This window comes from Oncorhynchus gorbuscha, linkage group LG06 (assembly GCF_021184085.1).
Source record: "Oncorhynchus gorbuscha isolate QuinsamMale2020 ecotype Even-year linkage group LG06, OgorEven_v1.0, whole genome shotgun sequence".
In the NCBI taxonomy this organism is placed as follows: Eukaryota; Metazoa; Chordata; class Actinopteri; order Salmoniformes; family Salmonidae; genus Oncorhynchus; species Oncorhynchus gorbuscha.
Window position 1 is genome coordinate 11,385,270 of NC_060178.1, and position 22,952 is coordinate 11,408,221.

General features: G+C 45.0%; 1 protein-coding gene across 1 annotated transcript; it reads right to left on the bottom strand.

Moving 5' to 3' along the window:
* Positions 1-1,348: 1,348 nt before the first annotated feature.
* On the bottom strand, positions 1,349-20,839 carry LOC124037527 (apoptosis inhibitor 5-like). Its single transcript, XM_046352320.1, has 14 exons — positions 20,523-20,839; positions 19,571-19,732; positions 19,292-19,385; positions 13,466-13,531; positions 12,642-12,793; positions 11,843-12,049; positions 11,003-11,107; positions 10,795-10,884; positions 10,087-10,271; positions 4,269-4,362; positions 4,053-4,109; positions 3,647-3,726; positions 3,116-3,261; positions 1,349-2,309 (listed from the first exon to the last, which is right to left on the bottom strand). The coding sequence occupies exons 1-14, from the start codon at positions 20,595-20,597 to the stop codon at positions 2,239-2,241; spliced, it is 1,584 nt and encodes a 527-aa protein (XP_046208276.1). The 5' UTR covers positions 20,598-20,839; the 3' UTR covers positions 1,349-2,238.
* Positions 20,840-22,952: the final 2,113 nt, after the last annotated feature.

Genomic DNA, 22,952 nt, shown 5'->3' on the forward strand with positions numbered 1-22,952 from the left:
ATGTGTTCATTGGAGGCCTCTCCAACAGCTGCCATGTGTTCGTTGGAGGCCTCACCAATAGCTGCCATGTTGTGTTGTTCGATGGAGGCCTCTCCAACAGCTGCCATGTTGTGTTGTTCGATGGAGGCCTCTCCAACAGCTGCCATGTTGTGTTGTTCGATGGAGGCCTCTCCAACAGCTGCCATATGTTCGATGGAGGCCTCTCCAACAGCTGCCATGTGTTCATTGGAGGCCTCTCCAACAGCCGTTTCATGTCTTCCTCTGCAGGTTTCCATTTCCACCTTGCTGCTGTCATTCTCTCAAAGCCTGGATAGATTACGGTTGGTCAAATAGATGTCAAAAAGCAAATATTGTTTTTGCTTTGACGCTAACCCCAACCTTAACCCATTACGTTAATTCTCCTAACCTGCTACGAAAAGTCAATTCTGACATACTTTGTATACTATAGTATCTAGTCAAAACCATGTCCAAGGTGCTGAAGAAAAGGGTTAAGGGGCAGCTTGAGAGGCTTCAGAATCATCAGCAACCTAAGCACAAATGTTCGTGTCACCTTTAGATATAAAGGTCACCAGTAATATTTTAGCTAGGAAAATGAAATGCATTTAACACAATATTATTAAATCTCTATAGAAACCATGTCAAGCCATTCCTTCCTGTGGTGCTGAGGGTGAAAGGGAGTACTTCACTGCTGAATTCCACTGCTGTGGAACTGAGCGGATTGGTTAGGTGGAAGCAATATGTTAATATTTCTACCCAGCAAATCAGAAGGCAGGACGAAGCAATCCACCATAACATGAATATATATTAATTCCGCTCAGATCTACAGGAAACAGTGGGATGTAATTTCCTTCAAGATACCTCACTCTTCCTTTGACAGCAAGGTCACTTGGGCTTCAGAAAACACCAGTTCTTTTACAAAAAAAAGTTACATCAAATCAAATGAACAAATCCTAGCAAAGTGAAGCTCAATACAAGCTAAAACAGGGGGTTGTGTTCAGTTGGTCTTTTTTTTTGTAGCAACAATTAATAACAGTACATACCAAACACCACATATGTCCCAAATACCACAAGCTTGGAGGTATGTTTGCTCCCGCGTGTGGAGGGGTGCCGCATTCAGAACAGCACCGGTTGCGTTCAAATCAACAGTTGCTATGTTTCCTTCAACCCGAATGCACCCCAGGAGTCGGTTTTGTCTTTTGCATTGATTGACTATATAGACGATACACCACCAACTATAAAGCAGAGAACCTACAACACAGGTCAACTTCTGTATACTGCATAGTGAGGAAAAGCTTTGAAGGAACCATTTGGTAGAAAAATACTCAAATAAATCGATCATGTATACCAATCAGATTTGATTTCCTTTTTTTAATCCAAAAGTTTAAATAACACGGGGAGAAATATTTAATAAAAAAATAATAAAAGCATGCAAAACATGAATGGAAAACTCAAATTGAGACTCTAAACTCATTTAAATTTAGTAGAAAAGTTACTTGGGAGTTAATTAAAATTGAACTCCCATGTCCTAAATCTGCCTTGGCTGATTCAAAGGACACCCAATGTCCAATAAAACAAATTGACTTTAATAATCATCTATTCGGCGTCACACAGCCTGTTTTGCAGAGGAAATAATCAAGTTTTCCTACTACCTAAAAATTCAGAATACATTGGTTTTAAATGTAATTGTCTTATTTTAACAAGGTTTTACACAAACAAAAGGGCATGGTGGTGGAGACATCAATACAAGTTTGATGAAAAAAAAAATTCAGATGAAAACATTTGGATTCATACAAAGTAGCGAAGAGAGAAGGCCAATCCAAATTCAAGCTCCATTTTTTTTAAGAAATAAAGAGAATGCATTTGTCAACAGTTTATAAAACTTTTTTTTTCTGACAAAAATATCAAATCAGGTACAACTTGTCAGTCTCTGGTTCCACAAAAATACTAATAAAAAACTAAAACCACAAGGATCTACTTGAACAATCGCTTCACCAGGCAAAAGTGAGAGGGTGGAAATGTCAGGTAGGAAAGTCCAAATCCCAGTCTCCTTGAAGTGGATTTACTCTGAGGGCAGGAAACGACCAAAAAAACAACTTCCTTTGCACAGGTGTTTGGAGGCGGAGGAAAAAGAACACGTGGACACAGGTTGAGGAGCGGTGGTCATGGAGGCCCTTTGTTTACGGCAGGGATCCTGATGTGCTGCAGTTCAGTGTGTGTAGTGTGTGTGTGATGGTGGACTCAGTAGATTCGGCCTCGGCCCCTGCCTCCGAATCCTCTTCCCCGGCCGCCCCTGAAGCCTCCGCGCTGCTCTGGAATCACAAGACGGGCACAACAGACAGGGGATCAGTATGAACAATCATAAGGGCCAGGAGATTTTCCTGAACTTTAGACATGGCCAGGAATAACCTCTGGGCCTTATTTTGAAGGGATCCAACAGCCTATAAAAGGAAAAACTAACAGTGTTACTTCATGTGTTTCATAGCTCAAAAGGATCGTAATATGGAGACATTCCCTCCCATTCAATTGCAGATTTCTCAACTGCTCACATGAAACAGAGGGCTCAGCTTGAAAACAATGGCTGATTTGGGTTAATTAAGCAGTAAGGCACCTCAGGTTTGTGGTATATGGCCAAAATACCACAGCTAAGGGCTGTGTCCAGGCACTCCGCATGAAGTACAAAAATATGTTGTGTCATACCTGTGGTATACGGTCTGTTATACCACGGCTGTCAGCCAATCAGCATTCAGGCCTCAAACGACCCAGTTTATAACTATCCTATGAAAACGGTACATTCTAGCATCAAATCATTAGCATGTGCACCTCGGTCACTCAAGTAACCAGAAAGGGTGTACGTGGCACAATACACAGTGAAAGTGAACAATATCCAACACACACATTGGAGAGGCTCAGTAGGCCCCCAAAACATGACCACAGTTCAGTCAGTACATCATCTCACCCAGAGTGACTAAGTTACACCAAGAGCATTCTACTTATGTAGAAGAGACAAAATGTCAGATAATATGAGAAAAAAAAACATGTCTGCGCAACGTCTGTCTTCCACCCGGTGCCCCTAAAACCCAGCTATGGCTCAGTGTGCCACCCTTGCCGCCCTCACCGTTAGAGAAGTTGCCGATGGTGGCGCTGTACTTGCCACTGGGGGGGTTGTAGATCTGCCGTGCGTCCCTCCGGGGCAGGGGGGGGGACAGCTGCTTCTTCATGGTACTGCCTGCACCCATATCCTCCCCGGACGGGCGCTTCAGACTGTGGTGTGCAAAGAGGGCAAAGGTCACAGTGTTATGACCCCAGGTGACCTGATCGAATGGTGTTTTATATCTGAACATTTGCCACTAACAAGTTGCTAGTGTCCCTGTATAATGCATTACAAATCCATTCATCAGTCATTGATATGGGCAGGTCCGTTGAGATGAGACTGAATCCCATGAATGAACATTACACTCCAATTTACAAAACAGACGGCCTGGCACGGAACTCCCCCTGACGGACTACTTTTGGAGATCTGAAAACATCTGACCCATTTAGATTTTTGACAGCGTAATGCATCTTTAAGACTGTTAAAGAACACCTAGTCAGAAACCCGATATTCTGGGTCACCAGATTCCCCGTGACAACATTGAAAGAGGCTTACGCTACAGCCTCAGCCTTCTGGACAGGCTTCCAGGACAGCGTGACTGTGCTCTTGTACGACGGTGGGTTGTGGAAGAGATCCTGCAGAGAAAGGGAACAGTAATGAGAATGTCAGCTAGTGTTTCAGGGTCGACCGAGTGCGTTTCAGGGTCGACCGAGTGCGTTTCAGGGTCGACCGAGTGCGTTTCAGGGTCGACCGAGTGCGTTTCAGGGTCGACCGAGTGCGTTTCAGGGTCGACCGAGTGCGTTTCAGGGTCGACCGAGTGCGTTTCAGGGTCGACCGAGTGCGTTTCAGGGTCGACCGAGTGCGTTTCAGGGTCGACCGAGTGCGTTTCAGGGTCGACCGAGTGCGTTTCAGGGTCGACCGAGTGCGTTTCAGGGTCGACCGAGTGTTTCGAACGCCTCACCTTGATCAGAACGTTGATGTTGTTGGTGATTTTCAGAGCCACCACTTTGATCTTGTTCTGAGATGGAAAGACAATATAACCATCAGGGAATACACACAATAGAAAACGGTCTACAGCGCTTCATTGAAATCAGAACAACTGTGAGGCTTGTCAAGAAGAAACAAAACTAGTGACTTCTCATTGGAGACCAAAACAACAGCCATGATACATAGCTACCTCTTCGGTCTTCAGTGCGTCTCCAGTCTTGCCTTGCAGGGCAACTCGCAGCTGGCGAATGTACACCTGCAGCCCTCTGGCGAAGTACTGTAATCTGGAGGCAGGAGATAAATAACAAACTTGGGTTTATCCACCTTTCAAACCAAGACATTTTTCCTCGCCATCTTCAGCATCCCACCAACTTTTAGTTATATATTTCCGCCAACCGACCTAGTAATGATCTCGGGAAAGTTCTGCGTACGGCCGAGTATGAACCGTAGACGTAATGCTGAGGCGGTATTGGCACTCTCTTGGTGGTTGCTAGGCAGCTAACTACTATCATCCTGGCAGTTGTAAACTTTGCGAGGCATGTCACTTCATCCATCTCGTCGCGTTGCCCACCACACGCACTGTTGTTTCCTCAACCACAACTGGATGGATCCATAAAGACTTAGTGGGAATAAATATCACTGAATGACAAAGAAAATATGGAAATGCAATTGAAGGCATCAAATTGTTGCTTACTGAAACTCCCAAAGTCATTCAATTGTTATAAACTATTCAAAGCATTAACCTAACTGTGTGGAGTAACTATTTCACCACCGTTTCGCACTGTTTTGAGACAAACGTGAATATTCTTTGATTTTCACCGAATAGCCATTTGGATATTGGTTAGGCTGTGGAAATGTTAGCTAAGTTGAGGTGAGTGCTGCTCACGATTATCTTGTCTAGTTGGCTCATTATTTTGCATTGATCAGAACATTTTGCCAGCATGTTATGTAGTTTAACTTCTTCGAGATAGGGGGCGATCTTAATTTTTGGATAAAAAAACGTTCCCGTTTTAAACAAGATATTTTGTCACGAAAAGATGCTCGACTATGCATGTAATTGACAGCTTAGGAAAGAAAAAACTCTGACGTTTCAAAACTGCAAAGATATTATCTGTGAGTGCCCCAGAACTAATGCTACAGGCGAAACCAAGAAGAAATTTCATACAGGAAATGGTCCAGATTTTGAATGCCCTGTGTTCCAATGTCTCCTTATATGGCTGTGAATGCGCCAGGAATGAGCCTGCACTTTCTGTCGTTTCCCAAGGTGTCTGCCGCATTGTGACGTATTTGTAGGCATATCATTGGAAGATTGACCATAAGAGACTACATTTACCAGGTGTCCGCCCGGTGTCCTCCGTCAAAATTATTGCATAATCTCCAAGTCCATGCGCGTTACATTTTCCTCAGAAGACAAACCAAACTGCCACGAATGATTTATCGTCGATAGATATGTGAAAAACACCTTGATTATATTTGAATGCTTTTCTTGTTTTTGTGAAAATGTTGCATGCTGAATGCTAAGGTTAAATGCCATGCTATCAATACTCTTACACAAATGCTTGTTTAGCTATGGTTCAAAAGCATATTTTGAAAAGCTGAGATGACAGTGTTGTTAACAAAAGGCTAAGCTTGAGAGCTAATATATTTATTTCATTTCATTTGCGATTTTCATGAATAGTTAACGTTGCGTTATGGTAATGAGCCTGTATATTAGGTTAATTCTAAATAAGTAGAGGTGGGACAGCTCCATCTATCGCTGCTCAGAAACATTTAGCATGCTATAATGTAGCCTAAAATCAGGTGATTATCACTGCTCAGAAACATTTAGCATGCTTTTATGTAGCCTAAATCAGGTAAACGTCTATTATTTTGGCTCAATTGCATAAATGCAACTCCAAAAGCCCAATGGAGGATGTGAAATTTGAACACGAGACTCAAATGATTTTTAAACTATAGAACGCTATTATTTTCTACGGGTATAAATAATGAAGATACTCAACTTGAGACCCTACCCCTGCTCCCTAACAAAACAGAGAGGTTAGGAAAGAGAAAAAGAGGATAAAAATTGAATTTAAATCATGGACTCTTTATTCATATGGACGGCAGTTACACACGTTGCCATGCAGGAAAAATATATTATTTTACGTGTCATTTATTCTGTTATATTTCATTATATTCCTAGCCTACTATAAAAATACAATGAGCTCCAATTGGGACAGTGAGGGTATTTTCATCCATATCAGGTGAACCGTTTAGAAATTACAGAACTTTGTGTACATATCATCCCACCCATTTCAAAGGAACAAAAATATTGGGGCCAGTTAACTTGTGTATTAAAGTAGTCAAGTTAACTATTCAGTCCCTTATTCAGATTGGAGGTTAACTTTAAAGTAAAGCTAGTGGGGTCAACAACTCTGACGTGGAAGCCAAACAACTCGAATGCTTAGAATAATGCTTGTTAATGATTTGTAACTTAACCTGTTAAGCCTACCCCTGTTTACTGCCCCTTCTGGAGGAATTGGGTACCCATATAAAACAGGATAATGTTTTGTCAAAAGTTGCTAATATATGCATATAAAAAATATTATTGAATAGAAAACACTCTAAAGCTTCTAAAACCGTTTACATTTTGTCTCTATGTAAAGCAGAAGTCTCAGGGCATGCATTCTGCCAAAGTCTCTTGTCATGGAAAAAGTTGGCCCAACTTTGACGTCATCGTATACGCCTTCCCAAACAACTACCGCTCTGGGAACAGTCTGTACGTGTTCAGCGCGAAGCCTGCTTTCAATGGGGCTTCTCATTGTGAGAATCGCGCGCTCACGAGACGTTGAGCGTGCCGAAAGGTCTCGGTCATGCTCTGCTCCGGTGAAGTCTTTTCTTCAGGATCGATTAAAAGACGTGTGTTTCACTTCGTCCTCACAATTGCTGTACACCTTTATAACGTGTTAAAGCTTAATTATGAACATAGTTTGACAAGTTTACTCGACATATAATATATATTTTCGACGTTTTGGTGCGCATCCACTTGAATTTTGCCTACATTTCGACCGAAATGTGGCTATTTTGAGAACCGAAAGACGCAGACTTGAAAACTAAACGCTGTTTTGGTAAGTATAATCCCTTCCAGGTCTTTTGATGGAAGAACAGCAAAGCTAAGGGAATATTTATGTGTTCATTTTGGGTTTCTGTCGACTCCAAGATAGAGGCATAATGATACATTTGGAGCGCCGACTCCTAGTATAGCCTAGTGAACGCTACCTGTAACGTTAAAAATAAATGTAACACAGCGATTGCATTTAGAAGAAGTGTATCTTCCTATACATATGTAAAACATGCATATTTAGTCAAAGTTTATGTGTATTCCTTGTTAGCTGACGTTATCTGCCGGAGCTATTTAATTTCTCCTGACATTTTAGTAGCATTTTTTGAACGATGCGTCATTGTAAACAGAGATTTATGGATATATATGGCAGATTATTGAAAAAAAATGAATGTACTGTGTAACATGTTATATTACTGTCATCTGATGAAGATTTCAAAAGGTTAGTGAAATTATTATTTTTTTAAATCCTGCATTTGTTGATTGCATATTTTTTCCTACTTGGCTATGCTAATGAGCTGTGTCTGCGGTGGTGGTTTGACATAAATATGTGCTATGTTTTCGCCGTAAAACATTTTAGAAATCTGACTTGTTGCCTGGATTCACCACGAGTGTAGCTTTAATTCAATACCCTGCATGTGTATTTTAATGAACGTTTGAGTTTTAACTAATACTATTAGCATTTAGCGTAGTGCATTTGCATTTCCAGAGCTCTAGATGGGACGCCTGCGTGCCAGGTAGGAGCAAGAGGTTAAGTTGATGCCTTGTACGTCTATCCATTCATTTTACAGTGTAATTACAATACGCTTGTATTTAGAATTCCATTTTTCAGACATTTCTTCATGGTCTATTACTGAAAGTCTCCTGTAACAATTCTGTTTATCCTCTGGACTCAGAAAGACAATTCAGATAAAGACAATTCATTTAATTTGAAATCCAAAGTGCTGGAAGTATAGAGCCAAAACAACTAAATGTGTCACTGTCCCAATGCTTGGAGCTCACTGTATGATGTGTGTTGACTGTAGTCAGGGTAGCCCAAGTAGGTCTAGTTTGTTGAATGATCAATAAACACCTATTGATTTCATGTCAACGGCTCAGCCATGTAGGCGGCACAGACTAGTAACACCATTTAACTAGAATGGCATATTGACCGATTTCAAGCTTTCATATTCGGAAATCTGTATTTTTGGACAACGATTTGACCAATTTTAAAAATATATTTCTATTTAATCTTTATTTAACTAGGCAAGTCAGTTAAGAACACATTGTTATTTTCAATGATGGCCTAGGAACGGTGGGTTAACTGCCTTGTTCAGGGGCAGAACGACAGATTTTCACCATGTCAGTTTGGGGGATCCAATCTTGCAACCTTAGTTAACTCATCCAACACTAACCACCTGCCTCTCGTTGCACTCCACAAGGAGTGCACTCCACAAGGAGCCTGTTACGCGAATGCAGGAAGCCAAGGTAAATTGCTAGCTAGCATTAAACTTATCATAATCACTAGTTAAAGACACATGGTTGATGATATTACTAGATATTATCTTGCGTGTCCTGCGTTGCATATAATCCGACTGAGCATACAAGCATAATAGTATCTGACTGAGCGGTGGTAGGCAGCAGCAGGCTCGTAAGCATTCATTCAAACAGCACTTGTGCGTTTTGCCAGCAGCTCTTCGTTGTGCGTCAAGCATTGCGCTGTTTATGACTTCAAGCCTATCAACTCCCGAGATGAGGCTGGTGTAGCAAACGTGAAATGGCTAGATAGTTAGCGGGGTGCGCGCTAATAGCGTTTCAAACGTCACTCGCTCTGAGACTTGGAGTAGTTGTTCTCCTTGCTCTGCATGGGTAACGCTGCTTCGAGGGTGGCTGTTGTCAATGTGTTCCTGGTTCGAGCCCAGGTAGGAGCGAGGAGAGGGATGGATGGAAGCTATACTGTTACACTGGCAATACTAAAGTGCCTATAAGAACATCCAATAGTCAAAGGTATATGAAATACAAATGGTATAGAGAAATGGTCCTATAATTCATATAATAACTACAACCTAAAGCTTCTTACCTGGGAATATTGAAGACTCATGTTAAAAGGAACCACCAGCTTTCATATGTTCTCATGTTCAGAGCAAGGAACTTAAACGTTAGCTTTCTTACATCGTACATATTGCACTTTTACTTTCTTCTCCAACACTTTGTTTTTTGCATTATTTAAACCAAATTAAACAAGTTTCATTATTTATTTGAGGCTAAATTGATTTAATTGATGTATTATATTAAGTTAAAATAAGTGTTCATTCAGTGTTGTAATTGTCATTATTACAAATAAATAAAATTTAAAAAATGACCCCCCCCCACAAAAACAATTGCCCGATTAATCGGCATCGGCGTTGAAAAATCATAATCGGTCGACCTCTTATTCTAATCTTTTGAAAATACATTATTCGTTTTGTGTTTTAGGACCTGCCAAAAACGATCTAATAGTGGATTTCTTTGTGATGGGTGTATATTCCAACGGATTCATCCAAATAAGACGCCCAACCCACATCTACTCCCACACTGGACGGCCTGTAGAAAAGACTTATCCAGGAAGGAATGTGGTCAACACAGGACTGTATGAACTAGGTTCTAAAAAACATGGCCAGATAAAAACGACTGGCAACATTCAGTAAAGTCTGTATGCAAAGGGGTACTAGACAGACTTAAAATACAAATACAATTATGACTCGGTAAACAATCACTAACATTACTGGCATCCACACGCTACAGTAGACTGATAGAAATTAAACAGAAGTGTGGTCAAAACGCAGATGACTGATGAAAATGGGGACCAAAATAAATGTAAATGCCACAACACTTTTCAAAAAGACAAGCTAACGTTGCCAAAAACGTTACGGGGCAAACCCTCCTCTACCTGATCTTGAAGTCTTTGAGGCGCTCTGCATTGATCTTGTCAATGAGGAAATCTGGGAGCTTTTTGCCCAGCTGGTGGAAGCTGAAGAGGAGACACTCCACGTAGCTGAACTGCAGCTTGGGCTCGTCGCTCAGTGTGTTCTCTCCGTTCTCACCCTCCGCCTCTGGAGGCAGCGGCATGAACTCCTAGACACAGGGAGGAAGGGTGGACCAGTTAGCCCTCCACCAGTCCGGACCGGTTAGCTCTCTACCAGTCCGGACAGCCTTCTACCGGTCCAGACAAGTTAGCCTTTTACCGGTCTGGACCAGTTAGGGCAAAACACACCATAACCAACATCAGCCTCATACCTTGGCACGGTCTGTTTGGTCCATTGGCCTTTTACCAGTCTGATAAACCAGACCATTACATAAGCTGGTCCAAAATCAACAACTAGATATAGCGACATGCAGTCTGTTGAAAACTCTCCTAACCCCATTAGAAGGTAGCAGAGAGATACCAGTATGGTGAAAGCACTCCTAACCCCATTAGAAGGTAGCAGAGAGATACCAGTATGGTGAAAGCACTCCTAACCCCATTAGAAGGTAGCAGAGAGATACCAGTATGGTGAAAGCACTCCTAACCCCATTAGAAGGTACCAGAGAGATACCAGTATGGTGAAAGCACTCCTAACCCCATTAGAAGGCTGAACTGCGCTAGGCTGTTACTTACCAGCAGCTTCTCAAACAGCATGAGGAGGTTGGTCTCCACCTTCTCCATGTCTCCACAGAATGGACTCATCTCAGCAAGCAGCTTCAACACCTACACACACACACACACACCACATATCAATGCTATTGTCCCTGGCATGTTGGAGCCAACATGGAGGACTAGTCGCCTGAACTTTGTACGGTTGGTACATGAGAGGGTGGTAACTGACCTCCAGCTGAATGTCCAGCTCTGCCACAGGACTGGTCAGGGAGCTGAGGTTGGGCAGGACGTGGTCACAGAAGTAAGTGACGAAGCGGGTGGAATGGACATTTTTCTGGAAGTGTAAAAATAATGAGTTTCAAGTTCAAGAAGTTAATTTGTCTCTGAGGAACATTTGTTTTAGGGGGAGGTCAGAAGCTTGAACAAACACGCATAAGTAAAAATGAGACGTAAAGGCAAAAACACAATTAGCATTTTGCAAACAATTACAGTGTGTGTGTGTACGGTGATAGTAAGCATTGTAAAACAACATTTCCCCCAGTGTGTTTGGTGACACCGTGTGTGTTGTGAGTGGGATATAAGCAGTTGCTTTAGTTGGTAAGAGTGTGGCATTAGCAAAGCCAAGGTCGCAGGTTCAAGTCCCACAGGGGACACACAAAAATGACTATGAACTCACTGTGCTGGAAGACACTAAGTGGAGTATAGTATGTTAGAATGTCTGCGTGTCACTCTCAGAGAAGAGGGGGAGTATATTATTATAGCCCGTGTGTGTGTTATAGTGTGTCTGCGTGTCACTCTCAGAGAAGAGGTGGAGTATATTATTATGGCCTGTGTGTGTGTTATAGTGTGTCTGCGTGTCACTCTCAGAGAAGAGGGGGAGTATATTATTATGGACCGTGTGTGTGTTATAGTGTGTGTGTGTGTGTATCACTCACAGAGAAGAGGTGGAGTATATTATTATGGCCTGTGTGTGTGTTATAGCGTGTGTGTGTGTATCACTCACAGAGAAGAGGTGGAGTATATTATTATGGCCTGTGTGTGTGTTATAGTGTGTGTGTGTATCACTCACAGAGAAGAGGGGCAGGGCTTGGCGCGTGCACTGCAGCAGGCGGTCCACAGTGTCGGGGTCAGCGGGGTTCAGGGCCTGCTCCAGAAAGGCCTGCTCCACCACCAGCTCCACCAGCTGCTGCCGTCCACTCATCGTCTGCAGGCCCTTCAGCACCATCAGGATCCGCATCAGCAGCACAAACTCTTCCCCAGTCACGTCCTCCAGCACCTGGGGTTGGAACAGGGTCAACGCGGGACACAGGGTCAACGCGGGACACAGGGTCAACGCGGGACACAGGGTCAACGCGGGACACAGGGTCAACGCGGGACACAGGGTCAACGCGGGACACAGGGTCAACGCGGGACACAGGGTCAACGCGGGACACAGGGTCAACGCGGGACACAGGGTCAACGCGGGACACAGGGTCAACGCGGGACACAGGGTCAACGCGGGACACAGGGCTGGGTCGTGTTCAGTAGGCACCAAACGGAAGAAAACTGACTGGGAGGGACTACCAGGATTTGCCCAACAAGAAAGTAATTTTTGCTTTCAAGACGTTTTGCTACGGTGTGCTCTAATGAAAATGACCCAGGAGTCACCGTGACCCACGGGTCACCAGTTACAATATATATCCTACCTCCAACTAGGTGACAGATCCATCCTACAGAGCTCTTGTATTCAGTTTGTCAATTAATAATAATAAAAACAAATTCTAATCTATCCAAGCCCTCTCACAAAGAGCTCTACTAACCAGCCCCAAGCAGTGAGTTAGCAACGATCTGTGTGGTGAACTACCAGAGCAGAGTGCTATGGAACAGACCTTCTTTGTCTCGGTGAAGATGTAGTCCTCCACCTCCTTGGTCATGGCGTCCTCAGGCATGGTCTTCAGCTTGATGGAGAGGAACTTGATGGCCCTCTCCCTTACTATGTCCTCCCCCTGCAGGATCTGAGAGAACAGACCTCCTAGTGTAGCTGAGACAGAATAGAGAAATGCAGGTTGGTTATCCACAGGACAGAGGCTATGCAGAAGTACTGCCTCTGGGAGGGGGGGCTCGAGGCAAAGAAAAGGGTATTATAACCATGTTATGCTCACCTCAACTAACTAGGACTACCTACTAACTAGGACTATCCACTAACTAGGATGGTTAATTACATTTTTAACTATTCCGGTGCCCATTTCACCCATTCATTTGGGATTAAGGCCTGCTACATGTTTACTAACGCGTTGTTTCAGAGTTCTACACAACAGACGGCATGGAATACAGTCAGTTATGAAAACACCAGGGAAAAAACACATCTATTTTGAACTACTCTTTTCTTTTTAGAGCATTGCACGAAAACAAGAGCACGAGGCAGGGCGCCCTGCCTTTTCACTAGTGTATACAAGCACGAGGCAGGGCGCCCTGCCTTTTCACTAGTGTATACAAGAGCACGAGGCAGGGCGCCCTGCCTTTTCACTAGTGTATACAAGAGCACGAGGCAGGGCGCCCTGCCTTTTCACTAGTGTATACAAGAGCACGAGGCACTGCATCCTGCCTGTTGACTCGTGAAGTTGTCAGTCATCTCACAATTGAAAACCTACCCATACATGAGATAAAAAAATATATATAATTGTAATGTCGAAGAGAAAAAATGGACACCTACCCTTCGCGTCCATCTTGAAGATGGAGACCAGAGCTGTGTTCACTTGGTTGAATTCGGCCGAATCTTCTGTAAACAACAACGTAGAAGAGAGTATAAATATTAGTCCAACAGCATATCTCCTATTGACACCGACCCAAACACCATGGTATACATAATGTCCACTCCCAGGAGAGTACAAACTTTTCCCCTCAACAGGGCACATGCTACATAGGTTTGATACAAGGTACGAGTGTTGCTCGGTATACCGGTAACATTCCCATGGTAATTGTACATTACAAAAACATCCCAATACCAACAGTTTTAGAATAACGCAGTAACGTTTCATATGATACTACAGATTATTTTCAGCCCTACCGATCTAAGGAACCTGCTTGCACTTGTTATAAAATGTTAATAAATTCAGTTGAATTCAAGCCACTGGTATGCGCCTGCTTCCCTCCGTCCGTCCACCCCTCACTCGCCTCCTCTCCGTCCGTCCACCCCTCACTCCCCTCCCCCCCTCCGTCCTCGCCCCTCACTCGCCTCCCCCTCTCCGTCCTCGCCCCTCACTCCCCTCCCCCTCTCCGTCCTCGCCCCTCACTCCCCTCCTCCCCTCCCTCTCTCCTCACTCCCCTCCCTCTCTCCCTCCTCGCCCCTCACTCGCCTCCCTCCCTCTCTCCGTCCTCGCCTCCCTCCCTCTCTCCGTCCTCGCCCCTCACCCTCTCTCTCGCCCCCTCTCTCGCCTCCGTCCCTCTCTCGCCTCCGTCCCTCTCTCGCCTCCGTCCCTCTCTCGCCTCCGTCCCTCTCTCGCCTCCGTCCCTCTCTCGCCTCCGTCCCTCTCTCGCCTCCCTCTCTCCGTCCGTCCTCGCCCCTCCCTCGCCTCCCTCTCTCCGTCCGTCCTCGCCCCTCCCTCGCCTCCCTCTCTCCGTCCTCGCCCCTCCCTCGCCTCCCTCTCTCCGTCCTCGCCCCTCCCTCGCCTCCCTCTCTCCGTCCTCGCCCCTCCCCCGCCTCCCTCTCTCCGTCCTCGCCCTCCCTCGCCTCCTCTCTCCGTCCTCGCCTCTCGCCTCCCTCTCTCCGTCTCGCCCCTCCCTCGCCTCCCTCTCTCCGTCCGCCCCTCCCTCGCCTCCCTCTCTCCGTCCGCCCCTCCCTCGCCTCCCTCTCTCCGTCCGCCCCTCCCTCGCCTCCCTCTCTCCGTCCGCCCCTCCCTCGCCTCCCTCTCTCCGTCCGCCCCTCCCTCGCCTCCCTCTCTCCGTCCGCCCCTCCCTCGCCTCCCTCTCTCCGTCCGCCCCTCCTCGCCTCCCTCTCTCCGTCCGCCCCTCCTCGCCTCCCTCTCTCCGTCCGCCCCTCACTCGCCTCCCTCTCTCCGTCCGCCCCTCACTCGCCTCCCTCTCTCCGTCCGCCCCTCACTCGCCTCCCTCTCTCCGTCCGCCCCTCACTCGCCTCCCTCTCTCCGTCCGCCCCTCACTCGCCTCCCTCTCTCCGTCCGCCCCTCACTCGCCTCCCTCTCTCCGTCCGCCCCTCACTCGCCTCCCTCTCTCCGTCCGCCCCTCACTCGCCTCCCTCTCTCCGTCCGCCCCTCACTCGCCTCCCTCTCTCCGTCCGCCCCTCACTCGCCTCCCTCTCTCCGTCCGCCCCTCACTCGCCTCCCTCTCTCCGTCCGCCCCTCACTCGCCTCCCTCTCTCCGTCCGCCCCTCACTCGCCTCCCTCTCTCCGTCCGCCCCTCACTCGCCTCCCTCTCTCCGTCCGCCCCTCACTCGCCTCCCTCTCTCCGTCCGCCCCTCACTCGCCTCCCTCTCTCCGTCCGCCCCTCACTCGCCTCCCTCTCTCCGTCCGCCCCTCACTCGCCTCCCTCTCTCCGTCCGCCCCTCACTCGCCTCCCTCTCTCCGTCCGCCCCTCACTCGCCTCCCTCTCTCCGTCCACCCCTCACTCGCCTCCCTCTCTCCGTCCGCCCCTCACTCGCCTCCCTCTCTCCGTCCGCCCCCCTCACTCGCCTCCCTCTCTCCGTCCACCCCTCACTCGCCTCCCTCTCTCCGTCCACCCCTCACTCGCCTCCCTCTCTCCGTCCACCCCTCACTCGCCTCCCTCTCTCCGTCCACCCCTCACTCGCCTCCCTCTCTCCGTCCACCCCTCACTCGCCTCCCTCTCTCCGTCCACCCCTCACTCGCCTCCCTCTCTCCGTCCACCCCTCACTCGCCTCCCTCTCTCCGTCCACCCCTCACTCGCCTCCCTCTCTCCGTCCACCCCTCACTCGCCTCCCTCTCTCCGTCCACCCCTCACTCGCCTCCCTCTCTCCGTCCACCCCTCACTCGCCTCCCTCTCTCCGTCCACCCCTCACTCGCCTCCCTCTCTCCGTCCACCCCTCACTCGCCTCCCTCTCTCCGTCCACCCCTCACTCGCCTCCCTCTCTCCGTCCACCCCTCACTCGCCTCCCTCTCTCCGTCCACCCCTCACTCGCCTCCTCTCCGGGCTTTCCCTGTATATAGTCTTGCAAATTGTACTGCTGCTCTTTAATTACTTGTTACTTTTATTTCTTATTCCTATTTTTTCTTAAACTGCATTGTTGGTTAGGGGCTCATAAGTAAGCATTTCACTGTGAGGTCTACTACACCTGTTGTATTCAGCACTTCACTGTAAGGTCTACCTGCTGTATTCGGGGCCTGTGACAAATACAATCTGATCTATTATTATTATATTATATATTATCTATTCCTTTACCGGTTTTTAAAATTACATTTAACCGTGATGGCAAGTGGGATTTTAAAAATGTATTTAACCAGAAAAATCAGTTAAGAACAAATTTCTATTTACAATGACAGTGCACCAAAAGGCATCGTGAGGAGATTGGGATACATTTTTGTAAAAAAATAAAAACATAACACACACATCACAACACTACATTAAGAGGGACATAAGACAACAACATAGCATGGCAGCAACACATGACAACATAGCATGGCAGCAACACAACATGGTAGCGGTACAAAACATGGTACAAACATTAGGCACGGACAACAGCACAAAGAGAAAGAAGGTAGAGACAACAATGCATCACTGCAGCCCTTGAGTCCTCTTATATTTGTTACATCGGAGTAGCACGGGCAAAGTTGATACATTATATAATTTCATTGCCTGTTATAACTATGGGCACAGGCCAGTCTGAGTAGACTGCAAGTTCGCTGTAACGCAGCCTCCTGAGTGCCAGAGAGGGTCAACTGAGCACAAGTTCGCTGTAACGCAGCCTCCCGAGTGCCACAGAGGGTCAACTGAGCACAAGTTCCCTGTAACGCAGCCTCCCGAGTGCCACAGAGGGTCAACTGAGCACAAGTTCCCTGTAACGCAGCCTCCCGAGTGCCACAGAGGGTCAACTGAGCACAAGTTCCCTGTAACGCAGCCTCCCGAGTGCCACAGAGGGTCAACTGAGCACAAGTTCCCTGTAACGCAGCCTCCCGAGTGCCACAGAGGGTCAACTGAGCACAAGTTCGCTGTAACGAAGCCTCCCGAGTGCCACAGAGGGTCAACTGAGCACAAGTTCCCTGTAACGCAGCCTCCTGAGTGCCAGAGAGGGTCAACTGAGCACAAGTTCCCTGTAACGCAGCCTCCCGAGTGCCACAGAGGGTCAACTGAGCACAAGCCTAAACGGGTATAATTAAGATCCATATTACCAGAGACACCTTTTTTTCTTTCTGAAAAAGATTCCTTTCTGACAGTTTTATCCCCCTATTATAAATGTATTTCAAATGATTTCCTCCTTGCACTGTCTGTTATGCATCTTTTTATTACCTTTTTTTTCTTCTTTTTTTAAAATCAAGAATATTTTAAGTATTATTTTCTATAATACTTTATATAATTTCACAAACCATGCCGCGGGCCATCTTAAACTAATCCGGGGCAACCAATTATTGGTTTTAAAACAAACAATGTTGTTCAGTCATGTTACCTAGCTAGCTAACAACCCGGTAACTTGACAGTAGGTCTAGGCTAATTTGATTGGCCCAGGAAGTAAGGAAAAGGGTCTGCTACTCATGTGCTTCTAAAAAAAGGGGAAGGATTCATGTTGGCCTAAACTATATTAAAAACCATTCTCCTTCTTGTGTTTTCTCAATTTGACATAGAATACGTGGACAACTACAAATACTTAGGTGTCTGGTTAGACTGTAAACTCTCCTTCCAGACCCATATCAAACATCTCCAATCCAAAGTTAAATCTAGAATTGGCTTCCTATTTCACAACAAAGCATCCTTCACTCATGCTGCCAAACATACCCTTGTAAAACTGACCATCCTACCAATCCTAGACTTTGGCGATGTCATTTACAAAATAGCTTCCAATACCCTACTCAACAAATTGGATGTAGTCTATCACAGTGCAATCCGTTTTGTCACCAAAGCCCCATATACTACCCACCATTGCGACCTGTACGCTCTCGTTGGCTGGCCCTCGCTTCATACTCGTCGCCAAACCCACTGACTCCATGTCATCTACAAAGACCCTGCTAGGTAAAGTTCCCCCTTATCTCAGGTCGCTGGTCACACATAATTACATGCAGATCATTATGCATGTATATTCCACTAGGTCACACATAGCATCTCCCTCCTGTAGCACACGCTCCAGCAGGTATATCTCTCTAGTCACCCCCAAAACCAATTCTTTCTTTGGCCGCCTCCTTCCAGTTCTGCTGCCAATGACTGGAACGAACTACAAAAATCTCTGAAACTAGAAACACGTATCTCCCTCACTAGCTTTAAGCACCAACTGTCAGAGCAGCTCACAGATTACTGCACCTGTAAATATCCCACCTATAAATTAGCCCAAACAACTACCTCTTTCCCAACTGTATTTAATTATTTGTGGTCCTTCTGTAGCTCAGTTGGTAGAGCATGGCGCTTGTAACGCCAGGGTAGTGGGTTCGATCCCCGGGACCACCCATACGTAGAATGTATGCACACATGACTGTAAGTCTTTGGATAAAAGCGTCTGCTAAATGGCATATATTATTATTATATATTATTTTGCTCCTTTCCACCCCATTATTTTTATTTCTACTTTGCACATTCTTCCATTGCAAAACTACCATTCCAGTGTTTTACTTGCTATATTGTATTTACTTTGCCACCATGGCCTTTTTTGCCTTCACCTCCCTTCTCACCTCATTTGCTCACATTGTATATAGACTTGTTTATACTGTATTATTGACTGTATGTTTGTTTTACTCCATGTGTAACTCTGTGTCATTGTATCCGTCTAACTGCTTTGCTTTATCTTGGCCAGGTCGCAATTGTAAATGAGAACTTGTTCTCAACTTGTCTACCTGGTTAAATAAAGGTGAAATAAATAAATTCCGTTTGGTGCCAAACATTTTAAAAGTTGGGAGCAGTGTATTTATGAGAGAGACGGAAACAGAGTGTGATGAAGGAGGGAGATGTGTGTTTGTGGGAGAGAGAGTAGTGTGTGTGTTTATGAAGGATTAGATGTGTGTTAAATAAGTGAGGAATAAAGAAGGTTTCATGCAGTATTTCCCCTTACTGCCATAATTACATGCAGATCATTATGCATGTATATTCGGTCCTTCTGTAGCTCAGTTGGTAGAGCATGGCGCTTGTAACGCCAGGGTAGTGGGTTCGATCCCCGGGACCACCCATACGTAGAATGTATGCACACATGACTGTAAGTCGCTTTGGATAAAAGTGTCTGCTAAATGGCATATATTATATATTCCACTAGGTCACTCCCCCGTATGTGGTAAAAGCGATACTTGGCCTGGTATCAAAATTAAAATGTTTGTATCACAACAACACCAAGTCACATGTGAAAATGTCTAGGAGGGTTAGCTTAAGAGTACTGTACCTGTCTGGAGAAGCTGGGTGAGGATATCTGCTACCCTGACGATGTTCTCCCCGGCTGCGAAACGGGGGAGCTCTTTGATGGCCTGCCTCCGAATCTACAGGAGGAAAGACGAAGAACCAACAACCGGTGAGCAACAGAGTAGTACGACTACTGTAACCAGGCATTAGATATACAGCTACTCATTTAAAATGATTGGTTAAAATCTAACTTTTCTTCTCCATTCTGCACAATGGAATTACCCAAATGGATATGATAGTGCCACTGGGATAAAATCCTTACCGAGACGTCTTCATCCTCACACAGGTCAAGCTGAGCGTTGATTGCTGCATCCGCCAGCTCTGGGAAACTGCTGAAGAATTTGGGAATGAACTGTGCTGCCAAGCGCTTCTCTTTAGGACCGCCTTTCACGCCATCAAGGATCACCTGATAGGCATCTTTGTGCTGGAGGACAGATCCAAACAATTTGATACATTAACAAGTTTGTCATATCAGGACATGACTGTCAAACATGAATGCAAAAGCTTCCAGTTTAGTGTTAGTCAAAATACTGATTAGACTAGAGATGAGACTTCTGCCCAACAAGCATGTTATACCTGAATCCCTTGGCATTATACTAGCAAGTTGTCAGTAGTAGTAGCTACCTAGCTAACAACACTATAGTAAGAGAGCGCCTTTGATTTTTACATTGTAAATCTAACCAGCATGACAAGTTAAGTCATGCCATGGCTCAATTACTTTTTTTCGGGAGCTGTGTAAGGCAATCAATAACCCATCTTAAGACAATTAACGTTAGCTAGCTATCCGCTATTTAGCTAGTGGGATAGGGGTCAGGTCAAATCAATTGGCTAGCATGAAGCTAGCTAGCGGTCTGTGTTGTTTTGACTTCGCTAAGCCAACTTAAATGTATTATAAAACATCGTCAAGTAACTAACTAGTTACCTTGCTTGCTATGAATGTAAATTAGTTACATGGAAAGCTACAAACGCCGGGTAAATCAAGTGAAACAGGATTAGCTATCAAATTAGGCCCATTCTAGCTTGCTAGCAAGCTAACGTTAGTTTAACATGAGATGCTAACTAGCTAGTTACTATACTTAACCAATGTGTGTGGTTCGGCCTAACTTTAACCTCTGGCTTCCACTGCTGTAACTTATTTGAATAATTTAAAAAATGGCGCTATTCTGGAAGATACTTCAATTACTTAGATAAGTAGTCATCCATCTCCTGCATACCTGGCTCAGATCCTCCGGCTTGGCATCAGCAAGAATCCCATAGTTACGATACAGCTCCTCGATAGTGACCGCCATCAGAGTGCGTCCAACTGCGTGTTGTCGAGATGAGAATACAAACAATATTCCACCGATACGACTTTAAATTCTTCCCTTTGAGTCCAGAATTTCTCCAAAAACATATACAATATTACGTGCTGTGTATTGGATGGGGGGGAGGAAATTTCTAGAACGCTGCGAATGAAACCCCGTTGTCCGCTCCAACAATGTACACGACTAGCCTTGCTACGAACATTTGTATCCGGAAGTACATTAGTGCGCATGCGCTTCCTTCAGGGACGCACACCAACGTTCTGGAACGCGCGGACAAGATTCCTCATCTTCGTCTTCCCAACAATACAGTAATTTACACTGTCCGAGTGAAGTTATATATTTGATAACAGTGATGGCAAACGCACATCCCATACATAAAATAAGGGACAATGGACCTTTAATATCACTGTATGGTAATTTATTATGGCACAGATTTCGGACCAACTCGAGCGCATCCAAAAGCTTGTCTAACATCAACTTTATGCAAAAATGTTCAGTGGTGGAAAAAAGTACCCAATTGTTACATTTAAAAGTGTATTATTATTAAGACGACTCAAGTAAAATTGAAAAGTCACCGAGTAAAATACCAATTGAGTAAAAGTCTCAAAGTACAGTATTTGGTATTAAATATACTTATAAAAGAAAACTATAATTTCAAATGTCTTCTATGAAGCAAACCAGGTTATTTATTTATATATAAACAATGTATGGATAGCCAGGGGCACTCCAACACTCAGACATAATTTACAAACGAAGCACTTGTGTTTAGTGAGTCCACCAAATCAGAAGCAGTAGCGAGGACCCGCATTCTCTTGATAAGTGCATGAATTTGACCATTTTCCTGTTCTGCTAAGCATTCGGGAATGTTACGAGTAAGTCTGAGTGTCAGGGAAAAGGTATGGGACTAAAGAGTACATATTTTCTTTAGGACTGTAGTAGAGTAAAACTAAAAGTTGTCAAATCTAAATAGTAAATTACAGATACAAAAACGACTTAAGTAGTACTTCAAAGTATTTTTTACGTATTTACTTTACACCACTGAAAATGGTTTAATCCATGTTGTTTCAATACACAAACCAAAAATCAACCGGAAGGCAAGTGGATGCTATAGAGACTCAGTGTATCTTTAATAACTGTAGATGATAACATGTATTAAATCAGCATAATCATTTAGACCACATTGACATATTTGACTCATGGCTGATGTCTGCCTTTCTTAGGTTTCCACTAGAGGTCTTCACAGATCCACCTGTAACCGAATGCCCGAGAGGGTTCGGATCCAGAATTCTAAATAATGTCACAGGTCTGGGTCGGATCTGATATGATTGTCACGGGTATGTGTAATTTTAACGACCAAATAAACACGCAAACCTGGTTTCAAAAAACAGATAAAGCAACCCGGTACGCCTCTCTCCTATTAGACCTAGATAGTTTGTGTGTATGCATTGATATGTAGGCTACGTGTGCCTTAAAATAAATAATGTATGTAGTTCCATCCTTGAGCTGTTCTCGTCTATTAATGTTCTGTATAATGTTTCATGTTTTTTTGTGGACCCCAGGAAGAGTAACTGCTTCTTTTGCAACAGCTAATGGGGATCCTAATATAATACCAAATACCAAAACAGACTTGTCCGGAAGTACCCGTACAGATCTGCTGCAGTACAGAGAGAGAGAAATCATATCATTTAAGCTGCTGTTCGTTTCACAGGAGTGGCATGTCTAGCTTGTTGTTGGCCAATCATAAGTCATCAAAGCAGCAATAGGCTAGAACAGTGTTTTCCAAACTCAGTCCCGAGGACCCTAAGCAGTACACATTTTGCTTCTTTGACTTAGCACTACACAGCTGATTCAAATAATCAACTCATCATTAAAAACTTTGATTATTTGAATCAGCTGTATAGTGCTAAGGAAAACAAACAAAACGTGCAGCGCTTAGGGTCCCCGGAACTGAGTTTGGAAAACGCTGGGCTATAGTCATAGAGCCTTCATGTGTGGCAAAAGTTAGGAAATATCAATGGAATATTTCATTTAAAATTATGGAAGTTAAAGGAGAGGGATAGGCTACAAGAGCCAACAGGTAGGCTGCTACTTAATATTCTGAATGAAGTTGTTTCTAACTGTGTAGGACGAGAATAACACAGCTAGCTAGGCTGCTATTCACTCTACCATAGCGCGAGTCGGCTTAGTCGGTTGCCGTTTCTCGTCTCTCCCTCCCTCTTCCCTGCTCCCCGTGTCACTAGCTGACACGTCCTGCTAGAGCTCTACCTCTCCCTCCCTCTTCCCTGCTCCCCGTCACTAGCTGACACGTCCTGCTAGAGCTCTACCTCTCCCTCCCTCTTC